Source organism: Diuraphis noxia, unplaced genomic scaffold (assembly GCF_037042655.1).
Source record: "Diuraphis noxia isolate RWA-SAM2 unplaced genomic scaffold, SU_Dnox_SAM2 contig0004, whole genome shotgun sequence".
Lineage (NCBI taxonomy): Eukaryota > Metazoa > Arthropoda > Insecta > Hemiptera > Aphididae > Diuraphis > Diuraphis noxia.
In genome coordinates, this window is record NW_028301714.1 from 42402796 (window position 1) to 42428861 (window position 26066).

The 26066-nt window shown below is 27.2% G+C and overlaps 2 protein-coding genes and 1 pseudogene across 5 annotated transcripts; all 3 read right to left on the minus strand.

The window, feature by feature from the left end:
• Positions 1-712: 712 nt before the first annotated feature.
• LOC107169249 (lysosomal alpha-glucosidase-like) lies at positions 713-18802 on the minus strand. Its single transcript, XM_089226658.1, has 18 exons — positions 18295-18802; positions 15023-15192; positions 14495-14669; positions 13832-13922; positions 13541-13709; positions 13402-13468; positions 12675-12776; positions 11482-11622; positions 11070-11186; positions 10802-11013; positions 10103-10236; positions 2448-2599; positions 2237-2385; positions 2087-2171; positions 1813-1994; positions 1639-1724; positions 1336-1538; positions 713-1182 (listed from the first exon to the last, which is right to left on the minus strand). Exons 1-18 carry the CDS (start codon positions 18664-18666, stop codon positions 1123-1125), a joined length of 2667 nt encoding a protein of 888 aa, XP_089082784.1. The 5' UTR covers positions 18667-18802; the 3' UTR covers positions 713-1122.
• LOC149056081 (uncharacterized) lies at positions 6951-8588 on the minus strand (annotated as a pseudogene).
• Positions 18524-25818, minus strand: LOC107169248 (lysosomal alpha-glucosidase-like). 4 transcript variants are annotated; one of them, XM_089226656.1, is made up of 19 exons: positions 24683-25818; positions 23781-23941; positions 23538-23712; positions 23385-23475; positions 22469-22637; positions 22320-22386; positions 22123-22224; positions 21911-22048; positions 21723-21842; positions 21440-21651; positions 21228-21361; positions 20534-20685; positions 20312-20460; positions 20150-20234; positions 19903-20084; positions 19659-19747; positions 19400-19602; positions 19091-19198; positions 18524-18542 (listed from the first exon to the last, which is right to left on the minus strand). In XM_089226656.1, exons 1-18 carry the CDS (start codon positions 25214-25216, stop codon positions 19127-19129), a joined length of 2835 nt encoding a protein of 944 aa, XP_089082782.1. In that variant the 5' UTR covers positions 25217-25818; the 3' UTR covers positions 18524-18542; positions 19091-19126. The 4 variants fall into 4 exon arrangements, with proteins under 4 accessions (XP_089082782.1, XP_089082783.1, XP_089082781.1 ...); XM_089226657.1 differs by lacking the exon at positions 18524-18542 and having other exon boundaries at positions 18797-19198; positions 24683-25252; positions 25563-25818; XM_089226655.1 differs by lacking the exon at positions 18524-18542 and having other exon boundaries at positions 18797-19198; positions 24683-25252; positions 25493-25818.
• Between the last annotated feature and the right edge of the window lie 248 nt (positions 25819-26066).

The following is a 26066-nucleotide window of genomic DNA, read 5'->3' on the forward strand; positions in this document are numbered from 1 at the left end:
TTATTTTTGTTAATTTAAAATGTAAAATCAATAAGTATTGATACAATATTAGAACTATAGAAGTATTTAAAATATTTGCATTGTACATTCTAATAAAGAATAACTCTATTATAAATACAAAATTATTTTTTGACTTTAATACATTATAATATGGTTTAAATGTGAATATTGTAAACATATTAAAAGTTTCAACCAATTAATGATAAAGAGATTTTTATTGACAGGTAATTTTTAAACTACCGCAATACACATACCTATGATTCTTTGACTATTTTATACTTGCGAGGATGGTGTCTTCACTGTATATTTTGATAGTGAGATATTACATAAAGAAAAATATAATATAAAAGCAATTTATTTTTAATTTCTTGTGAATATTTACTTGGTAGTTACTCAATTCCTTTTTCGCGTATAAAACATTATGTCTGGATGTTAGAACTCGAACCAAAATAAAAATACCTTATCTAATTTGATAAGTGTTATTGCTGTATAGATAAAAGATATTTTTTCAGTTTGAAATATATTTCAATATTGGAAAATAATTACACATTTAAAAAATTGTATTTGTATCAAAACATCTTAATCTCAACATTAGATATATACTTTATATATTAGAGTATATTTTTATATAATTTTTTTATATTTGATAAATATACTAAACAAGGAAAACCATAGTTAATGGTAGTTGTTTAAAGAAATAAACTTTAATAAATTTTAGATTGCATTTATATTTTATGAATAGAAAATAACTTGTATTTATAAAAATAAAACAAATACAAAACCACTTTGATATTTCTTCATTTTAAGACGTCAGAAGGGTAAATACATCATTGCGTTTATTAGTGTTGAGTTTAAAATATTATAGTTGGTTCCTAGTTGTAGTAAATACTAAATGTAGTAATGAACATCATTTTTTTTTAAAAAACCAAGTAATAATCTTATATTCAAATTAGTTTTTAATTAATGCAATTTTCTATTCAAACATTGATAAGTGCTTAATATTAGTAGGTACTATAACGTATGAACTGAACTATTATCGACCGTATTTATGTGTATTATTCATCATTTTAATAACTTTATAATTTTGTATATGTAAATTTGTTCATTATTAATGCTCACAATTTACCATGTTAAATTGAATGGTGTCCTTAGATCTAAGTTTAACATTTTGAAGTATAAAACCTACAATAAATAAAATATATCAAAAATTAGTTTATGTCCTAATGTCTATAGGTAATGTACAGTTAATAATACAAATGATGTATAAATATGTTTATAAGTATGTAAGTATGTATACGGTAATAAAATGTAATTAGTAATTACACTTAAAATTACTTGTTCGGTTTTATTAAAGTAATAACCCTTGAATGGAATTCCATTAACTTGTGAATTGGTCAGTCCTTCTTTGATACCAAGTACAGTAATATTTTGTAATACAAAGTTGTCATCAATACAATTATTCTTCTCTACTATACTGAAAAATGTATTGTTTGCAAGCTTAAATTGTACTTTGTTATATGAATCGTTTTTCCAAACATCTAAAAATTAATAAATATTCATTATAAGGTTAAATGGTTAATGTTTAAATTTAAAAAATAAGACTTGTATCAAAGTCTGTAGAAATTCATTCATTCATACCTAAAGACTTTCCATCATCAAAAAATAAGAAACCAGTTGCTTGGTTGTGTTTAGTTGCTGCTAAGAGTTCAAAGTGATTTTTACGACTAAACCAAGTTAAGGAACATTTATGAAACAAGTAAGTTACATTAACAAAAACAAAAAGTAAATAAATAAGTATAAAACATTTTGTACCTTAATTTTGTAGTTAAATCAGGCATTTGTGTTGGTAAAATATAACCCCCTCGTATCAGTAAGGGTATAGTGTCATCAGGCGCTGTTATGACAAAATAATTTCCGTTGCTTGATATTGCAGTTTTATTGTAAAAATCATACCATATATCTTTTGGGAGATATACATACACGTGATGATTTTTCTTGTACAAATTATTTTAATATATTACTTTTACATTAATTATACATGTAACTTAAACTAAATACAAATAAAAAATATTAATAATTTACTAACTTCTTTTAAAACTGGTAAGATTAGTAATGCTGCACCCCATAGAAAATGGGTGTCTATGCCATATGTATTATTATCAGATGGAAACCTATTGATAAATAAAAATTAGATACAGTGGAGCTTGTGTAGTTTTAAATTATTGTCTGAAATTACTCAAAAAACAAAGGTCGAACGACAGTTTCTCCGTAAACATGAGCTTTCCAAAACAACGAATACAAATATGGCAATAAATAATATCTAGTATTCAATGATTTTTTTGCAGATAATAGAACTTTTGAGCCTAAAGCTGCTGGATCTTGGTCCTAAAATGGTGAAAATAACAATCAATTACAAAACTTTTGGTTATTATAGTAAAAAATAATACTTTCATATACTGGCCATTATGATTTCTTGAAAATGGATAGAAGGCTCCTAATTGAATCCACCTTAAGCACAACTCAACGGTAGTGTCGTGGTGAAAACCACATATATCTGCTCCAACTAGGGGAATGCCGAATAAATTAAAATTTATTATATCTGAAATAATAAATAACAATGTAGTTTTTGATTTATGCTCAACGAATAAATAACTTGGCAAAGCAGTTAGCAGGGACATTCTTAAAACAAATACATGAGGAGTTTAGTCTTAAAAATTATTATCTCAAATATCGAATATCAAATATAAATATAAAATATCGAACAAATTTACTGAGAACTGACTATAGTAGTAAGTACCGATGTTACGATATTAAAATTAATTATTAAGTTTATAATATTATATAGTTGTATAAAAAGCCAACAGATTTTACACCTTTAATGCCGGTAATAAAGCCAAATGGAACAGTAAGATTATGTGCAGATTATAAGATAACCATATATAAATATTTAGAAGATTATAACTATCCACTACCGAAAGTCGAAGAACTGTTTGTAGCCTTGCAAAGGGGGGGGGCATTTTTAGTAAGCTAATAAATTTTATAAATGCTTATAATCAATATGAAATATGTGAAGATACTCAACAATTATTAGCACGGAGTACGCACAAGTATATATATAAAGTAAAGATTGAAACAAAACCAGCTTGTTCGATTTTTCAGCAAATAATCGAAAAAGTACTACAAGAGTTAAAAGGTGCAAAGAAATGTTTGGATGATATCATTGTGACTGGAGTGGACGATGAGGATCATTTACAAAATTTGAAGGAAGTTGTAAAAATGTAACATTTAAATGGACAAATCAATGTAATGAAGCTTTTAGTAAGTCCATAGAAGCCGCGATACAACATCAGCAGGGGATGAAAGAAATGATCAGCAGTATCAGCACCAGAACTTTGCCTGCATCCGATCCTTTACCACTCCTCAATACAAGTTATTTCGATTTCACCAATGATATCGTAGAGCCGTTAGTAAACACGATGTGATGATAACTACTTCCACGAATGGATCCCTTGATCCGAGAACAAATAATCTTATTCTCCATCTGGGTCAATGGTTTGTTTATATGCACCTGTCATTATTTCGGGCTTTCGCAGAGAGAACGTGCCATGTTCGAACATTTCTGAAGTTAAAAAGGCGTAACTAGCTTGATTATTACCGTTTATCTCCGCAATTAAATCATTGTGTCTTTCCATATCATCACTTTCATTCTAGTTCTCGCTTAGTTCACATTATCCTCATCACTAATGGCTAATTTTATGCTATTCGCTCGCGCTTCAAGTGCAGCTGAAACTTCCCCCTCCTTTTTTTGTGTGTTCCTGCCACTACACTACTATTAACCTATCTACTCCCGTTGGCAGCAGAATTTCTCGAAGTACTAGGAGTCATCGCAAAAGTCGACATTCGTCATTTCGTGAGCGTGGAAAATCTTCTACTTTCATGCTACTCTTTCTTCTCCTTCTCTCTTCATATCTTTGGTCTATCTCTTCTCTAGCCATTAGAGTCGCGAAGTCCGTTAATGTAGTAGCATCTTTTAAAGCTGAATCGTGCGCCGAGCCGATGTCCTTCGTTCCGCAGTAAAGAGCCGTGTCAACCCCATCGAATAAACTCAATTTAGCCATTACACCTTTGACTACTTCAAATGCGATACCTTTTGATCTTTTAGGTCCAATCGCTCTTATACTAGTGTTCGCAAGTCGCAAAATAACATCATTAAGTCCAAGGAAGCAATGACATCAGATTTGATGTTAGTGAATTTTAATCCAGAAATACAATAAAACTATTGTGTGATGCTTCTGAATATGGAGTAGGTGCTGTTTTAGTTCATGTTCTTTTGACGGAACAGAAAAACCTCTAAGTTATGCGTCAAGGGTATTAACGGTAACAGAAAAAAAATATGCAGTGATGCAGAAAGAGGCTCTAGCTATTTTTTGGAGTGTAAAAACATTTTCACAATATATTTTATTACCACAAACCATTGTAAGCATTATTTGGGGAACATTATAATGGCATTCCACGTATGGTATCAAATAGATTACAACGTTGCAGGGCTTTATTTTTGTCAGAGATCAATTATGAATTAAAATATGTACAAGGCAAAAATAAAACCAACCGATGGTTTGTCCCGTTTACTTAGAAATTAAAAGTGATGAAAGTGATAATGATTAATGAGTGCCGCAGTTATGAAGATTTTGTAGAAGGAATGATACTTTTAGATTTATTAAAAATAAGGCAATAAATCGTTGTTCTAGTGATCGCATATTTAAAAACTAAAACCGGATTGTAAGTTGTAACTTGTAGCATTATAATCAGAATGGGGTGCTCTATGAACAAAACATTGATAACATAAAAATCTGATAAAATTATTTTGAATTTTGTTTAAATCTTGGATTTGTGTTACTAAATATGGATGCCAGATTAGAAGGGCATAATCAAAATGTGAACGGATTAGTTGTAGTTTAATATTTTGAATGCAAATTCATCTCTAAAGTTTCTACATGTTTAAAAAAACCTAGCTTTGCGGACGCTTTATTTCTAATATAAAGTATATAGATAGTTTGGAGTCAAATTTTACTCTAAGATCGTGTACTGTAGACACTTTTAATAAATTTATATTACCCAACGAATAATTTAACTGGATAGGTCTTTTTAAAGAAAATGTAATATAGAAACATTTTTTAAAATTTAAATGCATATCATTTTGCTGGCACCATTTATACATATTACCTATTTAAATCCAATTGTAGTTCAATTGCGTCTTTTAAGCAGCTAATATTTTTGAATATTTTAGATCATCGGCTAATAATAAGATTTTAGAATGAGAAATTACATCTGATATAGTGATATATCATTTATGAAAGGCAAAAGAATATTGGGGATAAATGGTCTTCTTGGGGGACACTGGAAGTAACGAGGATTTGTTCAGAGACATAATTTTTATATTTTACAATTTAGGTGCGTCCAGAAATGAAAGAATAAAACCGAGAAAGAAGTGGTTCAGTGAATCCATACATTTTCAGTTTATTGATTAATAATTTATGATTAATCCTATCAAAGGCTTTTTCCATATCGGTATAAGACATCAGTTTGTGATTGAATTTCAAATGAATCCAAGCAAGATTGCGTGTTTAAATTTGCACAACTTTGTTATTGTTGATTATTTTTCCTAAATTCGTGTTGGTAATTTGATAATAATTTATTGCATAAAGGTGTAATAATATTATTTGCCAATTTTGAAAATAATTTAGGTATTATTCAAAATTTAGATATAGGACGATAATTGTTTATTAAGCATCTGTTGCCTTTTTTGAAAATCGGGGTTATATAATGAGGATTTCCATTGTTCTGGAAAGATACCTCATAACAATGATTTATTAAATAAAGAGGTTATAGTTGGAGTGAGTATGAATGCATACTTTTTTTTTAATAATGGCGAGATTTCATCAGGACCAATTATTGCAGTTTTATAACTAATATTCCAAAGTTCATTGAAAATATCTATCTGTTTAAATTCTATTTTATTAATAGTTCTGATACTATTTTGTTTTAAATTAGTTTTTGGGCAAGTTATATCATTTGTGATGTATATGTATTAGTGTTAGAGAAGTATTCTTTAAATAAATTAACAATATCGTTACCAATGTTACCATTATTAACTTATTCTTTATCTAGGTATGCCATACAGTGTTTGGTAATTTGTGACTATATTTATATTATTTTCATTTACAAATTTCCAAAACAATTTTGGATTTGATTTAACCGCATTTTGTGAGATTAGTATGTGTAATGTATGATCACGTTGCATAAGTGCTTACATTTGGCATGTAAATTAGAAAATGTCTGATAATTTTTATGTTGTTTAAATATTATGAGAAATTGTATTTTGTTTTATAAGAGTTTTTAGTTCCTTACTAAAACCATTTCGGATATTTGGATTCTAATTATATTTCTATATATATATTTCTATATATCTATAAATATTTGGAATTTGAATTTTAGGAATATAGTGATCCATAATAATAACGAATATGATTATAAAAAATTTCAAACAATTTCCGATGCTATTTTTATTAAAATATTTTATAAATTCAACATTTCCTAAATATTTAACAATTGAAATGTAATTACCTGTACGCTAATTATACGTATAATCATAACAAGATAGATAAATTCAAATTTGTAAAATGATGTGTAAAAGTAGCAGTTATTGGGTGATAAATATAAATATAAATATAAATAATTGGATTAAAACATAAATCGACATAAGTAGCGGTAAAATTTGTTAAGACGTAATCCAAGATAATATTTTCATTATTTTTTATACAATTTAATTGAGATAAATTTAAAAGTGCTAATTTATCATCAAAATAAGATTATACATTTGAAAAATTTGCTGACGGTAAGTTAAAGCCGCCAAACAGTAAGAAAATAGCATTATGGTATTTTTTATATAATGATTCGATGTAATAAAAATAAGAATTAAATACAAAATACATTTTCATTAGATTTATTTGGAATATACCTACACGGCTACACAGAAGACAGAACCAATAATAATAGTGAGATTAGAAATATTTAAAAGTACAAATAATAATTCTATACAATTATTTTCAATTAAGATATGCTTTGAATCAAAATTATTTCGAACAACGATAAGTACACCACCGCCTCAAGATAACATACTTGTTTGCACGGACTAAGATCATAGAACAATATGCTAAGACATAATATCTTATATGGTCCATGCTAGTTTGGGTTGTTCTATCATATCATTCATATCTGTATGTATCATAATTATGAAAACCCAATTCTGATGACATTATCTGTTAGCGAGGTTTCACTGTTTCAGTAAATATAAAATATCATGTAATGCACACGGGAGTTGAGGTTTCAAATATGACAATTTATTATTTAAACTACGGACGTTTTGATAGTAAAAATTTAAGCTGGTGGTATTTTTCAGTTTTTTTGTAGTGCTAATGATTTTTGGAATACCTTTAGCATACTTGATGATAATTAAATTTTGTTCACCTTTTTCTCTGCGATTTTGTAGCATGTTTCTGAAATTTGCCATTTCATTTCGCTGTTTGGTTGTTTTCACTGAAGAGAAGTGAATACTTGAACATTTCTTTGAATTTTTTAGAATTTTTTGTGCTCGTAAAATAGTGAATACATCTGACTGCTCAGTAAGACGAATTTTTATGGGCCGTGGTATATCATCGTGGATAGTGGATTTTGTTCTTTCAAGACGAGAAAACTTAAAATCTCCTATATTCTCGTTTAAGTCAGTAAAAATATATTTAATATTTTCGAAGTCATTTTCATTTTCAGTAGATTAAATAATATTACATTATTCGATCAAACTTATCCATCCATTAACTCTTCGATGACATAGTGTTCACATGAAGAATGTTGGGTTTGGGTTTTATTATTTTCCATACATAATACACGCTCTTCAAAATTTTTAATTTGAGATCGCGATTTTCCTCCATTAGAACAGAGAAGTTTTTAAACAAATCATCAAATCTTTTTGCTATTCGGTTGAATTTTTCAATATGTGAATTTAAAGATGAAATAATTTTTCTATTTGATGTTTTGAGTTCAGTGACAGTTTTTAAAAGATCATCAAGTTTTTTTTTCTTTTTTATTGTGATTAAAAATTGCTGTATAATTTTTGATATTAATTTAACTTTGACATTGTATAACTTGGCCGGCTACACATGCGTGCGGTGATGACACTCGGGATGCGGTAACTGATAGACTATGTGGAGCTATAGACAATAGAGTAATTATTCCAGATAAATTGAGAATATTCTTATTAAAAGAGATACATAGCACCAATAGCAGGAATCGCAAAAATGAAAGTGGTTATCAGATCTTATTATTGATGGCCAGGACTTGACAAAGACATTGAAAATTATGTAAAAAGTTGTAAAGTCTGTGTATCGTGTCAATCTAGTTCAGTATAGGTAGTTGATAGGCAAGCTAAGTGGGCAAAAGCTGTTGGTCCTTTAGACAGGGTACATTTGGATTTTTTGTATTTGAATAACAAAAATTATTAAATATGGATTGATACGTTTACAAAGTGGCATGACGTGGTAGAAATGAATAAAATGAATAGTGTTTATTTAATTGAAAAGTTGAGGGACATTTTTCGACGTTTTGGGTTACCAAATAAAATTATTTCTGATAATGATCCACAATTTCGTGCTAGTGAATTCATATGATTTTGTAAACAAAATAGAATGTATTTTATACATCACCTCCTTTTCATACTGTTAAAAATAGAGCAACTGAAAATTCAGTAAAATCTTTTAAAAGAGGGATACAAAAGGTATTAAAAGATAAAAAAAATAAAAATGTAATAACGGTGAGCACTTAAATAGATATTTATTCATGTATAGAAATTCACCACATTGGACAACAAATGCGAATGTCCAGCAAAGCTGATGTTTGGTTGGAAATTAAAAACCAGGCTAGATTTTCTTAAACATTCAAAAATAAAGAGCAACACTGAGTTATTAAAATAAAGTTTTGAATGAGGGAGATGTAGTGTATGAGAGAGATTTTTTAAATCCTAATAAAAAAAATTAGGAAAGGCAGTGATAGAAGAAGTTTTAGGCAACAGAAATTGTATAGTTAGATTTGAAGATAAAGAATTAGTATGGGAAAGGCGTATAAAACATAAAATTAAGTTGGGAGAGTTTAATAAGTATGACTATAAAAAGGACTATGAAAAAGAAATTTTAGAGGAAGTTTTTAAGAAAATGATAAGGATATGGTATAAGTTAGAAATCAGAAAATCTAATGAAAAAGTTACTGAAAAAGAGAAACAAAATATTACAACTGATGTTGATTTTAATGATAAATTAAGTTTATCTGAAATAAAACAAAAAAACGTTAGGCCTTTTAGAAATAAAAAATTGCCTAAACGTATAGATTTATAAAAAAAAAATAATAATTAATAAATGTAATACTATGTATTATGAATTGTATCATTTCTATCATTATATCTACAAAAAATAATTAATAAATGTATTTTGAATGGTACCTATTATTATTTATTATATACAGTGTGATCACGATTTAAGGTAACACTAAATAATATATGTCAGATGGATGACCTTGTATTGCAATTGGGTTTTCGGGAGGTGATAGGGAGTACTTACACACATATTTTCAGATAAATTTCAAATTTTTAACACTATTGGTGTGTGCATACTGCATGGGCAATACAACTTACATTTTCTTTTTTTACATATTCAGATAGCTTATTATTTTTTAACATTTTTTGCATGTTAGAGTAAGTCACCATTTGGATTTATGCATAATATGTGTTTAATGCAATTTTAATGTATAACTACTGCGGAATTTAATTTACTTGATCTGTTTACAAATAATAATTTGTCATGATTGTTATGATGTTAACAACATTGTGTTGTACTATAACGTCTAACCTCACTTTTATATAAATTTATTTTGTATCATTCAATTTTGTAAGTAGTAAGTACCGATGTTACAATATTAAAGAAAATTAATTATTAAGTTTTGGTCATTGTTTTCTCACAATACTACAGTTACTTTTAAATTAAACCAATTATGATACCTGTTATGGATTGTTTCATATCATCCCATGAAGAGTTTATGTCTCCAGTCCAGTGACCAGCATAATGTCCAAAACCAGGATAAGAAGATCGAGAAATGACAAAAGGTCTAGTATTCATTATTTCTGACAATGCACTAATAAAAAGTTATTAAGTTAAAATTAATAACACATACTTGTATAATTTATAATACAGTAATTTTGTATGTAGTTAAGCAAGTAATTTGATAAAAAAAGTCTATCATAACTATATGTAACTATAGTACTATACACAATTGTCTTCTAGCATAATTAATGAGAACAAAAATATTATGCTTTTTCCAAAAATATATTTTAAATTTTCAAACAACAATTTTACTTATTTTTAAATAATCAAATTGATTTACTCTATTCGAGGCTTATATTATAACAATAATATGGATAAATACTGTGTATTCAACTATTTAAGTAGCTACAGTAGTATGGTGATTGTGATTTTATTATGGTTTATGATTTTCACTGGTTTTTTTTTTTTAATTAATTCCTAATTTTTGAAAAAGTTATTGAATTAGGCTTTTAGTTAATATAAATTGAGATAACTTGACAAAAAAAAACAATGGTATGAACTTTTCAATAGCTAATAGGTATAAATATATAACCAAAGAAAAGTAATAGACTTTTCAATTAAATTACATGCAGACTACAAATAAATCAATTTATTACTCATGAGTAGATATAGTTTCAACAAGTCCATATAAATTATGCAAATCATAATGAATACCAGCAAAATGAATGGCAGACATGCAAATAGTTTTGTAGTTCAAATGGCCACCAACTATACCAGGAATATATTGAGGTGATTCCCAGTGACCAGATTTAAAAGACAAACATCCATCAAAATCACCATTGACAAAATTAGCCGGTTCATTCATATCCTTTACACAAAAAACATCAGATATCAAATAATTTTTGTTTAAATATTCAAACTCACCAACCATAACCCATCAAATTTTACAATATTGTGAAAATTTAAAATCTGTTTTTTCCAGAATTGAGTTGCATTCGGATGTGTGAAGTCCGGAAATACTGTTCCAATGTCATTCCAAACCTTTAAATATAAAATGTAAATACCTTTAATCTTTCAATATTAGAAAGGATCAAGGAAACTATGTTTCTACTAGCCTACTACATGTTATTATCTTTAAAGACTACACTCAGACAGCTAAAGTACATAATGATAGCATATTTCTAAGTTATAAAGTCTCTTTACTTTATCAGAGTTTATGCTTCAATGCTTACCAAATTGTCACATTAGGTAATCAAAGTACATAAACCCACAGTAACTATTAATTAAAATTAAAATTTTTTTAAATAATCAAATACATTGTGTAAAAAATATATACTTTTCCTTCCAGTGGTTGACCAGCAGAATTTTTTATAAGAATATTGTTGTCGAGACCATCCTTTAAAGGGACGTAAATTGTTCCATTTGATTGCCGTGATTTAATGCCTGGATCCAAAATAATTATATGGTGCATTCCATTCTAATTAGAATTCATGACAAATATAAATTATTTATGATAGTCAGTAGAATTTGTTGACAATTCTTTTTTTTTTTTTTAAATACCCCTTTACATTTATACACATTATTGTATCAGAATATTGATTATATTGTTTTTATAATATTGATATTATATGCCATTGATCTTTGTCATTAAAAACTATATAAACTTCTCGGTTTCCTAATTAATTGAAAACAAACCAGAACTACTAAAAAAATTTGTTTTTCTGTGATAATTATTTAATGTTTTAACTTAAGAGGACGCTGCACCTGCATGTGCTGTCTTCGTCTTACAAGGTCACAACATAACAAATTTTACGCTAAGCAGATCACATTTAGCTCCATTAGTTTAAAATTTAGAGTGAGTTAACCTGTTATAAAAAATTAACGCAACATTATTATGGAGGGCTTCTCATAGGCTTTTTATTATTTTTTAATTTTAAAGCGTAAGAGTAAGTTAAGAGTATTTAAGATATACAATATACATACAATTTACAATTTTAAAATATATATTTTTTGCACTTATAAGACTGAGATAACACATGCGGGTGTAACATTCTCTTAAGGACCTATTGCCAATTTTTCAAATTCATGCAACGAATTATTACATATTTCTATCAACAAAAATTACTTAACAAAATAACTTTCAGGCCTTGTCGTATTGTCAGAATTTAATAACTATTTTTCATCTAAAAGAAGAAAGTTTCTTACAGAGCTCATTGAAGTCAGATTTTTTATTTTATTTCAAATAATGGTATAAAATAAATTGTAAAAAAGCTTAAAATTGTCTTATTTTTAAAAACATATTAAAATAATTGTATTAAAATATTGAAAAATGAAATTTCAATGTAGCCTGCAGAATATTACTCTACTAATTTAAAAAAAATCAAATTTAGTTGATTCTACAGGACAGGGTCGTTATATCTATAAATGTGTATTTTTGTAGACAAAATGATTGAAACTAGGCGCCTTAATATAGTATATATATTAATTTAAAACATAAAACAAAATAAATAAGTAAAATGTGTGTTCTACCTTGTGTAAATTATTCACGTACTCAGGCAGTTGCTTGAAATTGTTAGAAAGTGTGAAATCATCTTTATTATCCATATAATCAATGTCATTCCAATGAGTGTCCTGAAATTGTTTACGAATAGGTATTAATAATTTACAAGAAAACTATATGTAAGCATAATTATTAATTGGTTATTATAATTAGTAGTGCAGTTAGTCTTGGGTAGTATTCAGAATACTTTTAAAATACTTTTCCCAAAAGTATTCAGAACAACTATTTCAACAACAATTTTTTTTCATTTGCAACTAATTATTTTCCTTGTTTTTCTGGACATTTTTACAATATTATAAATACATTAAATCAAGCAATTATTAGTCCTATTAACAACTTAAATCACCTATATAATATTTAGATTTATAAAATTATTTATGTTGGAGCTAATTTCAAATTTTACTGCAGAAAATTACTATTGATTTAATTAAAAGTGTTTTATTTTTCTAGTTACTCCAAATACTAGTATTTATAATCAGTGTAAAATCTTTTAAAATCTATTTATTCTAAATACTATTTACCATAAGTATTTTACAACTTATACTTAATAGCTGCCAACATTTTAAAAGTATTTTACCTAAGACAGGAGTAAACAGTAAACATTTATGTTACGTTAAATTTCTCATATATAGTTGCATACACTATTGAAACATGTATAGTTAAGAGGTACTATTAAACTAATAATTTTCACTATACCCAAGGAATACCAGCTTCTATGGTCCTATTATAAACTTGAACGAGATCTTCAAAAGTTTGCCCATATCTAAAAAAAAAATTGCTACTGAACGTACATTATATAAGTATACTTAATCAAGATATTTAAAATCATGCTTACCGACTCATATGGAAACCTAAAGACCAGTAAGGTGGTAGAAATGGTTTGCCAATAATTTCAGTGTACTGAGTAATAACATCTGAAGGTGTTGGTCCAGAAAAAAAATAAAAATCCAAAATTCCGCCAATCACGCGATATGTAATTGCAGGTGCAGGCTGCAATATAATATCTGTAGGGAGATATACAATTGATTAAAATGTGTTACTTATACAAAATAATTTATGATGTGTAGTGCATAATAGTTTGTTAATAAATGTATAATTTTAATTAATATAAACTGTTTTTACATACCCATAGCATTGCTATTAAATAAAAAAACTCCATGACTCTTTCCAGATTTTTCCATTAATAAATAAAACGGATGTGAACCATAGCCATTAATCTAAAATGAACATTACATAACAATATACTAAAATTACAAATTGTTTTAAATTGTTTTTCTACTCTAATAATAAACTTTAATTAGGGGGGGGGGGGGTTGAAATAGTTTATTGAAAACTTGCACATTTTTGAATTTTTTTTTTCAATAGTTAGATAATTTATTACAAAACAACATATCTCATTTACAATTATATTGATTGCAACCTATTTGTTAGATATAGTATTTATTATACTTGGATAATTTTTACAAATTAATTACATTGATAAATCAATAGTACCTAATTGCTGTAACTTTTTTAAATCGTCGAAGCCCCCTAGCTATTAATTTAATTCACTACCATAGACATATTATCTTAAAAACACAAAGTTATAGAACTAAAAACTACTAGTTTGAATTTTGTTTTAGACTCCTGAAGAATAGAAAAATTTAAGACAACATATCATCAACGATCCAGACTATAAATGCAGCATTATAGCAAATCACCAAGACTCAAGAGTTTGCTGGACAATAACTTGCAGTAGCAGACAACAATGATCACAACGTTCGTCTTCCCGAAAAATAATTATGCTTACGTCAGGTTTGGGAGTACTGTCATGATTAAACATTGTATATGTTTTCCAATTTGAATCCAAGATTAAATTAGTTCTATGTTCACCCAGTCCATAAATGTACTTAGAGGGTAGTAAAGCTGACAATTGTATAAATTGATCAGAAAATATGAAACCCCCAATATTTCGACTGTCAAACCTGGAATTAAAAAAAGATATAATACATAGGTATGTTGTTGGTATAAGGTATATACTGCAGTGCAAGGCCTATATGGGGGCGGGGCGGGGGGTTAGGGGGTGAACCCTCCCCCCCGGAAATATTTTACAACTAATAAATTTAATTTATAATATAAATTTACTTTAAAATAATTATAATGCATTAACATAGTAAAATGTGATTTTTTTTTAGATAAGTGTTTTTTTAATTACCTACTTAAAATGGAAATATTATTTGATTTCCCCCCCCCCCCCCACCGAAAATGTGTTCCAGCTACGGCCCTGCTGCAGTGTATACACTATATATACACTATGAGAAAATTGAGAGATACTCACAAAATTGTATTATCCATCTTACGAATAATAGCAAATCCAACACCGTTCTTAGCAAGTCTCACGTCAAAATCAGATATTATCAAACTATCATTTCTTTCAATCGGTTTTCCTTTAAACTCGTTGATTTTCGGAAAGGGTGGCTTGTAACGTATTTGAACAGCGTCATCAATCTATAATAATACATATATTATCGTATTTTTTAATTGTATTATAGAAATATACAATATCTATACTATATAATTACAATTTACATAAATAAATTTATAATGATAAATGATCTATAAATATAATAACTATAATAAATACCTAGGTATATGATATGTAATTCATGAATTTACAAGTCACGCTATTACACGAATACAAATAACTTTATAATCATGGTCATATTTATATAATATTTAAATTATATCTATATATATTATATAGATATATAATATATATATAAATGGATATTTGTCGATCTGTTATTAACTATAGATTCAAAAACTACATCGTTTTCAATAAAAGTTGTATCAATAGATCCCTTGAGACTTGTGAGGAGATGGTGCTTCTAATGTATTTTGTTAACCCTTGCAGAAAAAAGGTAGCTCACAAAAGAATTTTATTTTGACTCACGAAATTTATATACGAGCTTTATATGATTGTTATAGCAGGTTTCATATTATATTACTATTATATGATAAACCTTATAAGCAGTGTCATGATTTTAGGTGGCAAAGGGCAAGAAGCTAACATATGTGTATAGCAGGGGCGTATTTAGATATTTTTTTAGGGGGGGGGGGGCTGTGGTATTTTCTCCAACTGAAATTCCCAATAATTCAGCCTATATGAGTTAGAAAATTTACATCTGATAGGACATAATAAGCAGACTTCATAAACAATTCCTAGATTTCGGGGGGGGGGGGTAGCTACCCCTCATCCACCCCCATAAATACGCTCCTGGTGATGTATAGGCCAGTTTTTTGAATATTATTATAAATAAATCAAAACATATAAAAAATACGGATAGTCTTCACACCATGGGTATTCTTTATTCCTTATATAGGATACTTTTGGACTTAGTTTTGGTGGATGTATTGAATCTTAAAGTACCGATAAAATCCTTATTGAAACAACTAGGTACTCTGTTTGTCATTCTATAGACTGAGTAATTCCTCCAATAAGATTAACAACTCGTCAAAATGTACCAGTCTTTTACATCTTTATTGTATAAAATTAAAAGATATTAATAAAATCATTATGAATCAAATTAATGGATAAATTAAAAACAAAAACATTTTTTGATGGTTATGAACCCTTTGACCACCCAATGCTGTGCACCACCTGCGTCTATGTTTTTTTACGGCACTGGTTATAAACTTAATATCGAACAAATTAGGGAACTTGTCTATTTTCTATTATGTAATGCTGTAAAAATAATAATCAAGACATTGATGATATATTGATATTGAAGTATACAGATCACGAATCATGCATTCATGCGTCCAAAAGCTAAATGTCGAAATAGGTAGCTTACCTAAATTAGATTACCTAATTTTGAAATATTTTTACTACAATAACTATTTATTAGAGGCGCAAATAGGGAGAATATGAAGGTGGCAAGTAGATACCTCTCTGCTGTACAGTAGTATAAGTTGTCAAGAAGAGTCATTATTGTGATGAAAATGTTAAATGTTAAATTCATTCTATTGAGAAAAATGGTTCTGGCTGAAGATGTCTGTGAACTGTGAGCCTATATTACTAAGTATATTTTATGATATTATTTCTATTTATTTACTTTATTATTAAATATATATAGTAATATAGCACAAATTAACAAATTGAATACATTTTTTTTTTTAATGATATTGAGTGTATAAAATATAATATGGGTAGGTACATTAAAAGTTTTAAGTACTCATGAATGATATTTTTAAGTTACAAATTAATATTTTTAACTACTATTTTAACAACTTTGAGAATCTCTAAATTAAATTTTCAAAGCTTATGAGAATAAAAAAAATTATTTATCGACAATATTGAAATAAAATCTAAAATTATATAGATAGCTATAAATAGCTTAAAAAGAGATAGAATGTTAGGAAAGGTGATGTATATATACTTTGTGAAAATTTAAAGTATCTACGGTTATTAGTTTCTAAATTCCATAAAAAAAAAAACTAAATCGGTTTTGTAAGAAAATTTGTGTTTTTCTTTTTTTTGGTGTTTCAATGCTTTTGAAAATATCAAGAAAAAATTATTAAATAATATTAATGGACAGCTTTAATAATATTAGGTAAAAATTTACTTGTAGATTTAATCCACCGACAAACTACAAGATTCACCGTACTACCAGAAATTAAGCTGAGGTAGAAATGCTTGAAACATTATTTCGACTATACTTATCATGTGTAATGTATACTAAACATATAGATACAAACAATTTTTAATAAATTTAAAAAACCTCCTATCATTGTAAAATTAATACATTTATCCTTCTGCTCAAAATTTAAAATAAAATTAAAATTTATTTTAAAATTTAGCTATCCTCTTGTCTAATTAAAAATACAAACTCTTTCATCATGGCCACTCAATATTTTTTTTTCTCAGCATGTATACCTAACTAATAAAAATAATTACTCTGTAAATAGCTAAGGGTATGTGCATCAATAGTCAAAAGTCTAGTGTAGCAAAAATAATTATCGACAAAAAATCTTCCATTTCGTTAGCTTTTTTTTTCCTAACATTCATCTTTTTTTTAAGCTGTTAAATTTCTGATATATCAATGATTATTAGTTAATTATAACCAGTCTTAATAACTATTTCATTTTTTGTAACCAATCGGAACAACAAATATAGGTACAAAATAATGTTTGATTTTTGTTTGCTGAAACAAAATCCTTATTTGAATCCAACATTAAAATCATTTATTAGTGAACTTTTACAATTGTAAGTCTTTACTCTATAGCCATAAAAATGTTTGCTGTATGTTGATTAGTCAATCAAGACATCTTATTTTTATTAAATAGATGAGTAATTAATCATAGTTAATTAACAACAGCTTCTATAAATTCCAATTCTAATCTACGCACCCTTTAGATCACAATTAATATAAATTCCAAGCTTCATGCAATTGATCCAGTAATTTCAAAGTAGTTAGCAATAATTATAACAAACTAGGAGATGATTGGGCTACACATCACTGAGCCCAATTATCAACTTACATTTGTAATTACTATTAGTATAATTTTCATAATTTTTTTTTAATTACTATAATAAAGTTGTATAAGTACCATAATTCGTAGTCTTTGTGGCTTTTCAAAAATAACATTCAGACGCAAGATTTGTATGTTTTTTTTGTAATTAGAAGCCATTGATAAATTATAAAATGCTACTACTCCAGTATTTGTCTTTGATATATTAATTGTATTATAATTATTGTAACATTCTGGGTAATAACACCATGGCCATTGTGTAAAAGATTGGTTTGCCGGTGTCCACGAACAGTTAATTTGTTTGCAAGTTGCCTCATCTGACTTTCCTTTAGGGATACAATCAAACTTTAATTCATTTGGTATAGAGTGACAGTAATATACATGTAATAAGAACAAAATCTGTATGGATAGTAATAGGAAGATCTTGGTATTGCCATATTTTAAGTGCATATTAAACAAAAGAACTGTATTAATTAACAATATATTTATAAATTTTGTAAAAATAAAAATAGAGTTTTAAGTTTTGAACATTTATGAAAGAAGTAGTTGAATGAATCACAAAAGACTATACCACAGTTACATTATTTATCAACATTTTAATATTTTATTTTCATTTATATTCAATATAGTAACAATAATAAGCACAACAATGATGTTAGTATAAATTGATAGAAAAACAAAGTATGCATATGATTGAATAAAATCAATGTACAAAGGGCATCATATTTATCTCATTAAAATTATAAATATGAACATGATTAATATTAGATCAAAGTGATATAAATTATATCAGTTTACTATTAAAAGATTTACTTTAAAAGTATATATAAGATATCGTCATAATTATTCTATCTAGTAAATAAAATACATTTACCTAAAAAAAATAAAAAACAATATTATGAAATAATAATTATTTAATGTAAGTCCATGTGATATTGAAAACTATATTTAAGTCCAAGTTTAACGATAAAAAGTAAAGGACCTGTAAAAAAAAAATTATATGTATAGTATATTATATGCATGTATAAACCTACAACATTCGAGTATTCACCAAGATGATTTTAATTAAAAGCTGATAATTTTTTTTGTTTTTAATTTAAGTAAATAAGCCACAAAAATTATTATAAATAGCTATAAAAGATAAAATTAATTATTAAAATAAAATTTAGTATTTAGCACTCACTTCTTCAGTCGTATTATAATAAAAATTACTGTATGTGGCTCCATTTACTTGAATATTTTTTGGTTCATTTTGAATACCAAAAACAGTAATATTTTGTAAAATGGTCTTTTCATCTGAATAATTATTCATGACAACCTCATTTAACAATATTGTATTGTTTAGTTTGAAATGGATTTCATTATATATCCCATTTTCCCATACATCTTTAAAAAAAATTTTCTATTACATACAGTAGGAAAATAATTGTAATATTATTTACTTAATGATTCTCCGTCGTCCCAAAACAAGTAGCCAAATGCTTCTTTAAATTTGTTTGGTGCAATTAATAGTCCAAATGAATTTTTACGGCTATAATTTAATTTAAATAATATTTATATAATATTGATATATGTTTAAAATTAAATTTAATCAAGTCTAAAGCCTAAGTAATATTAATTATACTCTCATTCTAACCTTAAATTTCAAGTAATTTATAGGAATAAAATTTAATATGGAAAGTATACCTAGATGAGGTAGTAGTAGCTGGATCTTGAATTGGTAAAATATAGCCACCACGTATTTTAAGTGGAATAGTATCATTAGGGGCTTCAACATTGAAAATTGATCCATTACTTAGTGTTGCTTTTTTAGAATAGTAATCATACCATATATCATTTGGTAAATAGATGTCTACATCTACTTGGTTCTAAAAATATGAAGTGAATTTATATAGTAAATACTTTATTGTAAATAAAATTGTAATAACCAAACCTCTTTTAAGACTGGCGAAATTAGTAGAGCAGCACCCCACAGGAATTGTGTATCAATGTTGTAAGTACAGTTGTCATGTGGATATCTAAATCATTTCATTATTTGTACTATTTATCTTTTGAGATCATTAAATTAAGTAATACATAAAATAAATATACGTACTCAAAGAAAAGTGGTCGTGCAACTGTTTCACCATAAATATGAGCTCTCCAAAATAGAGAATACAAATATGGAAGTAATGAATATCGAATTAACAGTGCTTTTTTAGTTGATTCTATAACCAATGGTCCTAAAGCCACAGGATCTTGATCCTTTTGTATAATACATGTAATTAAATTATTTCATCAAATAAACATTCTATAAACTATTAAAATTAATACATACAAAACTTTCATCAGAATTATGATTTCTAGAGAATGGATAAAATGCACCTAATTGACTCCAGCGTGAACAAAGCTCAACTGTAGTATTATCATTAAAACCACAGATATCAGCTCCAACCAGTGGAACACCAAACATGTTGAATAGCACAATATCTAAGATAAAATGTATTGTAGTAATAATGTAATAATTAGTAAAAATCATGGATATAATGCGGTATTTATTCCTCTTAGTTAAATCAAGAATTCAGTAGGCATGTACTCTAACATTAACATTATTTCAGGATGCACCCTATCAATAACATTACAACATTTTACTTATAATATTATAATATTTGAATTATTTAACTTCTTTGGTGGTACTTCTAAACATAAAAATCTTGTTCCATTAGGGTTACATTTAGTCAGTGTAACACAAAGCTATCGAATTGATAGTGCTTAGTTATAAGCCTTAAATGGTGTATATCGGTTTTTATATTTTAGAAACGCCATTTACTTAGCACTCCAATATATGTCTATTTTTTATGGTATACGTCAAAAACAATATTTTTAAATAAATACTAGTCACTATACTCAGAAAATAAAAGAGTAATAATAAGTAATAATATTAAAGGTAGATAAATATTGCTGATATGGTAGACCTTACTCCTCGTAAAACAAGTATTACATGATAGGAAAAATAAGTTTTAAATTATTACCAGTAATAGATTGTTTCATATCATCCCAAGTAGAAAATACATCTCCAGTCCAATGACCAGCAAAGTGTCCTAAACCAGCAAAACTTGATCTTGAAATAACTAATGGTCTTGAATTTTTAACAACTGATAATGCACTAGTTTAAAATATTTTTTTCAGTTTATAATGAAATAAAAAGTTTCTACTTTCTAATTTAACCAATTTTGAATCTTACAATTGAGTTGTTATTGCTTCTGAAAATCCATAAAGATTATGTAAATTATAATGAAGTCCAGCGTGCTGATTTGCTGACATGCAAATAGTTTTATAATTTAATTTTCCACCAGCAACATTAGGTGTATATTGTGGATTTTCCCAATTACTAGAGTTGGTAAATAAGCAACCTTCCCAATCACCATCCACAAAATTTGATGGTTCATTCATGTCCTAAAATTGTATAGAAATTAAGAATTAAAGACAGAATTGAAATAGTTTGAAATAAAAAATATAGTACTAACAATCCATAAACCATCAAAAGGAAGAATATTATGATAGTTGGATATTTGATTAATCCAATAATCGATTGACTTTGGATTTGTGAAATCTGGGAATACAGTACCTCCATCAAGGTTCCACACCTAAAAAGTATTTATGTAAATTTTAAGCACAAAGAATATTTACATAGGAAAGGTTAGGTTAGGCATACTTGGCCTTCGAGTGGGAGACCAGAAGAATTTTTAATGAAAATCCCATTTTTTAAACCATCATCGTAAGGTGGATATGATCCTTTTGGTTCACGAGAAGATACTCCGGGATCCAATATAATTACATGATGCATTCCAATCTATACAGATAACATTAATGTATATAATTACTAAATCTAATAAGATGTAGACAATATAAGAAATTCTATAATACCTCGTGTAAATAATTCACATATTTAGGAAGATCAGTAAAATTATCACTTAAAGTGAAATCATTTCTATTTTTCATATAATCAATGTCATTCCAATGTGTATCCTAAAAATAAAAATAAATTGTAACTTTATGTGAGAATAACAATAATAAGACAATTATTAACTATTATTTATTACTAATTTAAAAGTGTTATTTACCCAAGGGATTCCTGCACTAACAGTTCTATTATGAACATTAATAAGTTCTTTTAATGTTTGTCCAAATCTACAATTTTTTTAATTTAACAATTTTATATTATAAAAAATATTATAAATTAAAAATTTGAAATGTTATCAAAAATACTTGCCGACATAAATGAAATCCTAATGTCCAATAAGATGGTAAAAATGATCTACCAATCGTATCTGTATATTGAGATATAACATCAGAAGGCGTTGGTCCCAAGAAATAATAAAAATCTAATATACCACCAATTGTTCGGTAAGTGATTGCTGGTGTTGGTTGCAAGACAATATCTAAAACAAAAACATTAATGTATTTTGTAATAAATAAGAAAGTGCCCCACATTTCTATGCTATAATCAAATTATTTAGTATTTAATTATTTATTATTTATTAATTGTTAGGTTTATGAGGATTATCGTAAGTTTAAAAAGAATAGTTATGCTAAATTTCTACTACAACAAGAATGTAGTGAACATTTTCAGTAAAGTTAAATATGTAATCATTAATCAGTGAATCATACATAAAATAATAATAATTATTATATGATAGTTTTAATACATTTTGAATTAAATTACTCTAAATTTATAAATATAAATTTTAAGTTTAATATTTATAAATTATAAGTTTCAGATTACGAAATTATTAGTACAAAGATTAATAATAATGGTACAATAAACATCTAGGTAAAAATGAATAAATTCAACAAAAATTTTATTATCACTCATATTTTAAGTCTTCTATTTAAAATATATATATATATATAACTCTTAGGCTATTTGACATAATATAAATTGTACTGTGAAAAAAGTCATGTATGCAAAAAACAAGTATACACCTACTTCTTAGATGGGAAAATATTATTAACTATACTCTGTTCAATATGAGATCGGACCTCGGCAGCCGAGCTGTGCGCATGGGCGTGGTTTATTTCTGCGCCTCGGCCTGACCGTCGCGAACGAAAACTGGTCGCCGCCAAGATCCGATCTCATTTTGAACAGAGTATAGTTTATTTCTGGTTTAATCTCAACTATTTCATACCCATAGCATTACTGTTGAATAAAAAAACTCCATGGCTTTTTCCTGATTTTTCAATCATTAAGTAAAATGGATGTGAACCATATCCATTCATCTGAATAAAAATATAAGATTAATATATTTAATATTATAAGCTGAATAACAATATTAACTTACATCATTTGTCGGAGGACTATCGTGGTTGAAAAAAGTATATGTTTTCCAATTCATGTCAAGCATGAGATTAGATCTATGTTCACCTAACCCATATATATATTTGGTCGGTAATAATGCTGAGAGTTGAATAAACTGATCAGAATAAATGAAACCTCCAATATTTCGACTGTCAAATCTAGGTGAAAAAAATATATGCAAACAAAATCAAGACAACTTATATGCCAAAAATTGTAAGATACATACATGGTTAAATTATCAATTTTCCTTAGAACTGCAAATCCAACATTATTATCGGATAATTTTACAATATAGTCAGATACTAATGGTTCAATAGTATTATTTAATTTAAGTATTGGTATTTCAGGGTATGGTGGCTCAAAACGTTTATTCTCTGGATCGTATATCTAGATAAGTAAATAATAAAATTGGTAAAATTAAATTACCTAAATGAAACTATTATACTAATAATAATAATACAAATTGTGGCTAAAGTGCACTTTACCAACCCCCTTACGATTTTCAAATTTTTTTTTTTCAGACGACTTGTTTTTTTATGCTTAAAACGATGATGTATTTTTTTTCCCCCGGAAACCATTATTTTGGAAGTTATAGCCTTCCAAAGTTTGTGATTTTACGTTTATACGCTTGACTGCCACGCGCAGCGCTTTTAAGAAATTTTAATATATATGTAAATACTAAATAGGTAACCATTAGTCGGTCATCTACCTGCAAAGATATTTGCTTTTTAACAACATTGTTTAATTCCGAGGCCTACCCAAGGTGGTTTTACACAGCAAATTGAGGAATATTTTCGATTTGCGGAGTGGAGCGATGGCGCCGAGTGCCGCAAACTGTGTAATCACTGCCCATACTGCGGCAGTAAAGTAGTGGTGTTGCGCGCATGTGAATAAACGTAAAATCGCAAACTTTGGAAGGCTATAACTTCCGAAATAATGGTTTCCGGAAAAAAAATACACCATCGTTTTAAGCATAAAAAAACAAGTATGAAAAAAAAAATTTAAAATTGTGAGGGGGTTGGTAAAGTGCATTTGTTCCCAAATTGTAAAATAAACAAATTAATTAGTTTTTATAAATTTTATTTTATAGTAAGTTGCCAATTAGGTAACTGAAAAAAAATCTATTACCTTAACACGTAAACGTTGCGCCGTTTGAAATGAAATATGCATGCACAATATTTTGATGTCATTTTTATAAATGGTGTTTGTCGTTATGTTAAAAAATGCTATTATTTCATTTCTGGACTCAGTTACATTAAGAACTTTGTAATTACTATAATTTGAAGAATAAAAACACCATGGTATTTGAGAATTTTGAGTACTAGGTGACCAACAGCAGTTCCTTTTTTCACAGCTTTGCTTATCAGCTTTTCCTCTCGGAAAACAATCAAATTTATATTCATCAGAAGTTACTGTGCAGTAATTATTAACTCCATGAGAACCAATATCAATCTTCTGTTTAAGATATTTACTTGAAACATTACTATTTTCTAATATATTATTTTCATTGTCACTCATGTACAGATATATTAACACAAACATTAACAATATAATGGTAAGTAGTGAAATAATTGTGTTTTTATTACATTTTGAAACTTTATCAATTGAATTTTTAGGCTTGATTGGTGTATATGCATTTCCAGATTTGAATTTTTGTTTCATTGTAAATATGACAACTTTTGATGTTTAATTATTATACTAAACAAAAAAGAAATTTAAGTAATACCTATGTACACCTATTTAGTACATACATATTTAATTGGTAAGCTTATTAAAAATTCATAAAAGTACAACTGAATAAACTGATAAGTTGATATTTTCGTGTTTGGTTAACATTTAAGTTGATTTGCTGTTTAAGTAAATAAAAATAATAAAATTATTATTTTCTACTGTTAATGTAACTACTTAATATATATTAAAATGTGATGTACTACTGACCTTACTTATTGTTTTATTTATAATGTATAAATATGAACAGTGCATGTATTTGTCACTCAAATCTAATTACCTTTGTTACAGATTCAAAGTTCAAAATTTTAATCAAAACATTGATTTAAAATGAATAAAAAAAACAAATTATCTTCATATCTAAGTTGGTTAATAACAATTAACACTGTCCGATAAATTTAAACAATCTAACAGGCTGACTCTAAATCTACGATGTACAATTATTCTAAATCCAACAATTTGGATGAATGACAAAATATTAAATACTAGCTATATTATGGATTGATACATAGTACTAATTTAAGTTTTTAAAATTCAAAAAAACTGTAAAATGTGATTATCAAATGATAGCTTGATACATTGATACGAACATAGATAATAACACAGATATATAAAAATGTTTATATATCTGTGAATAATAAAGATTCTTTATTATCTATGGAAATACATAATTTGTGTTACTACGGTCTTGGTATATACACAGCGATAAAGATCGGTCGCCGTTATCCGACGGCGGTTTTTTTGAAATATGAATAATTTCCGTTCTCGGAGGACGTCTTCTCGA

Bases quoted from the DNA above. Each gene is read 5' to 3' on its own strand.
- LOC107169249 (XM_089226658.1), bottom strand. From the start codon at position 18,666: ATGCACTTAAAATATGGCAATACCAAGATCTTCCTATTACTATCCATA. The intron at 15,193-18,294 runs GTACTTATACAA...GTATTATTATAG, and splicing joins CACAAAGACTACGAATTATG to ATTGATGACGCTGTTCAAAT. The intron at 14,670-15,022 runs GTGAGTATCTCT...TTTTAATTCCAG, and splicing joins AAGATGGATAATACAATTTT to GTTTGACAGTCGAAATATTG.
- LOC107169248 (XM_089226656.1), bottom strand. From the start codon at position 25,216: ATGAAACAAAAATTCAAATCTGGAAATGCATATACACCAATCAAGCCT. The intron at 21,652-21,722 runs GTTAGTACTATA...ATACAATTTTAG, and splicing joins CTTTTGATGGTTTATGGATT to GACATGAATGAACCATCAAA. The intron at 20,686-21,227 runs GTAATAATTTAA...ATTTTATCTTAG, and splicing joins TATGAAACAATCTATTACTG to ATATTGTGCTATTCAACATG.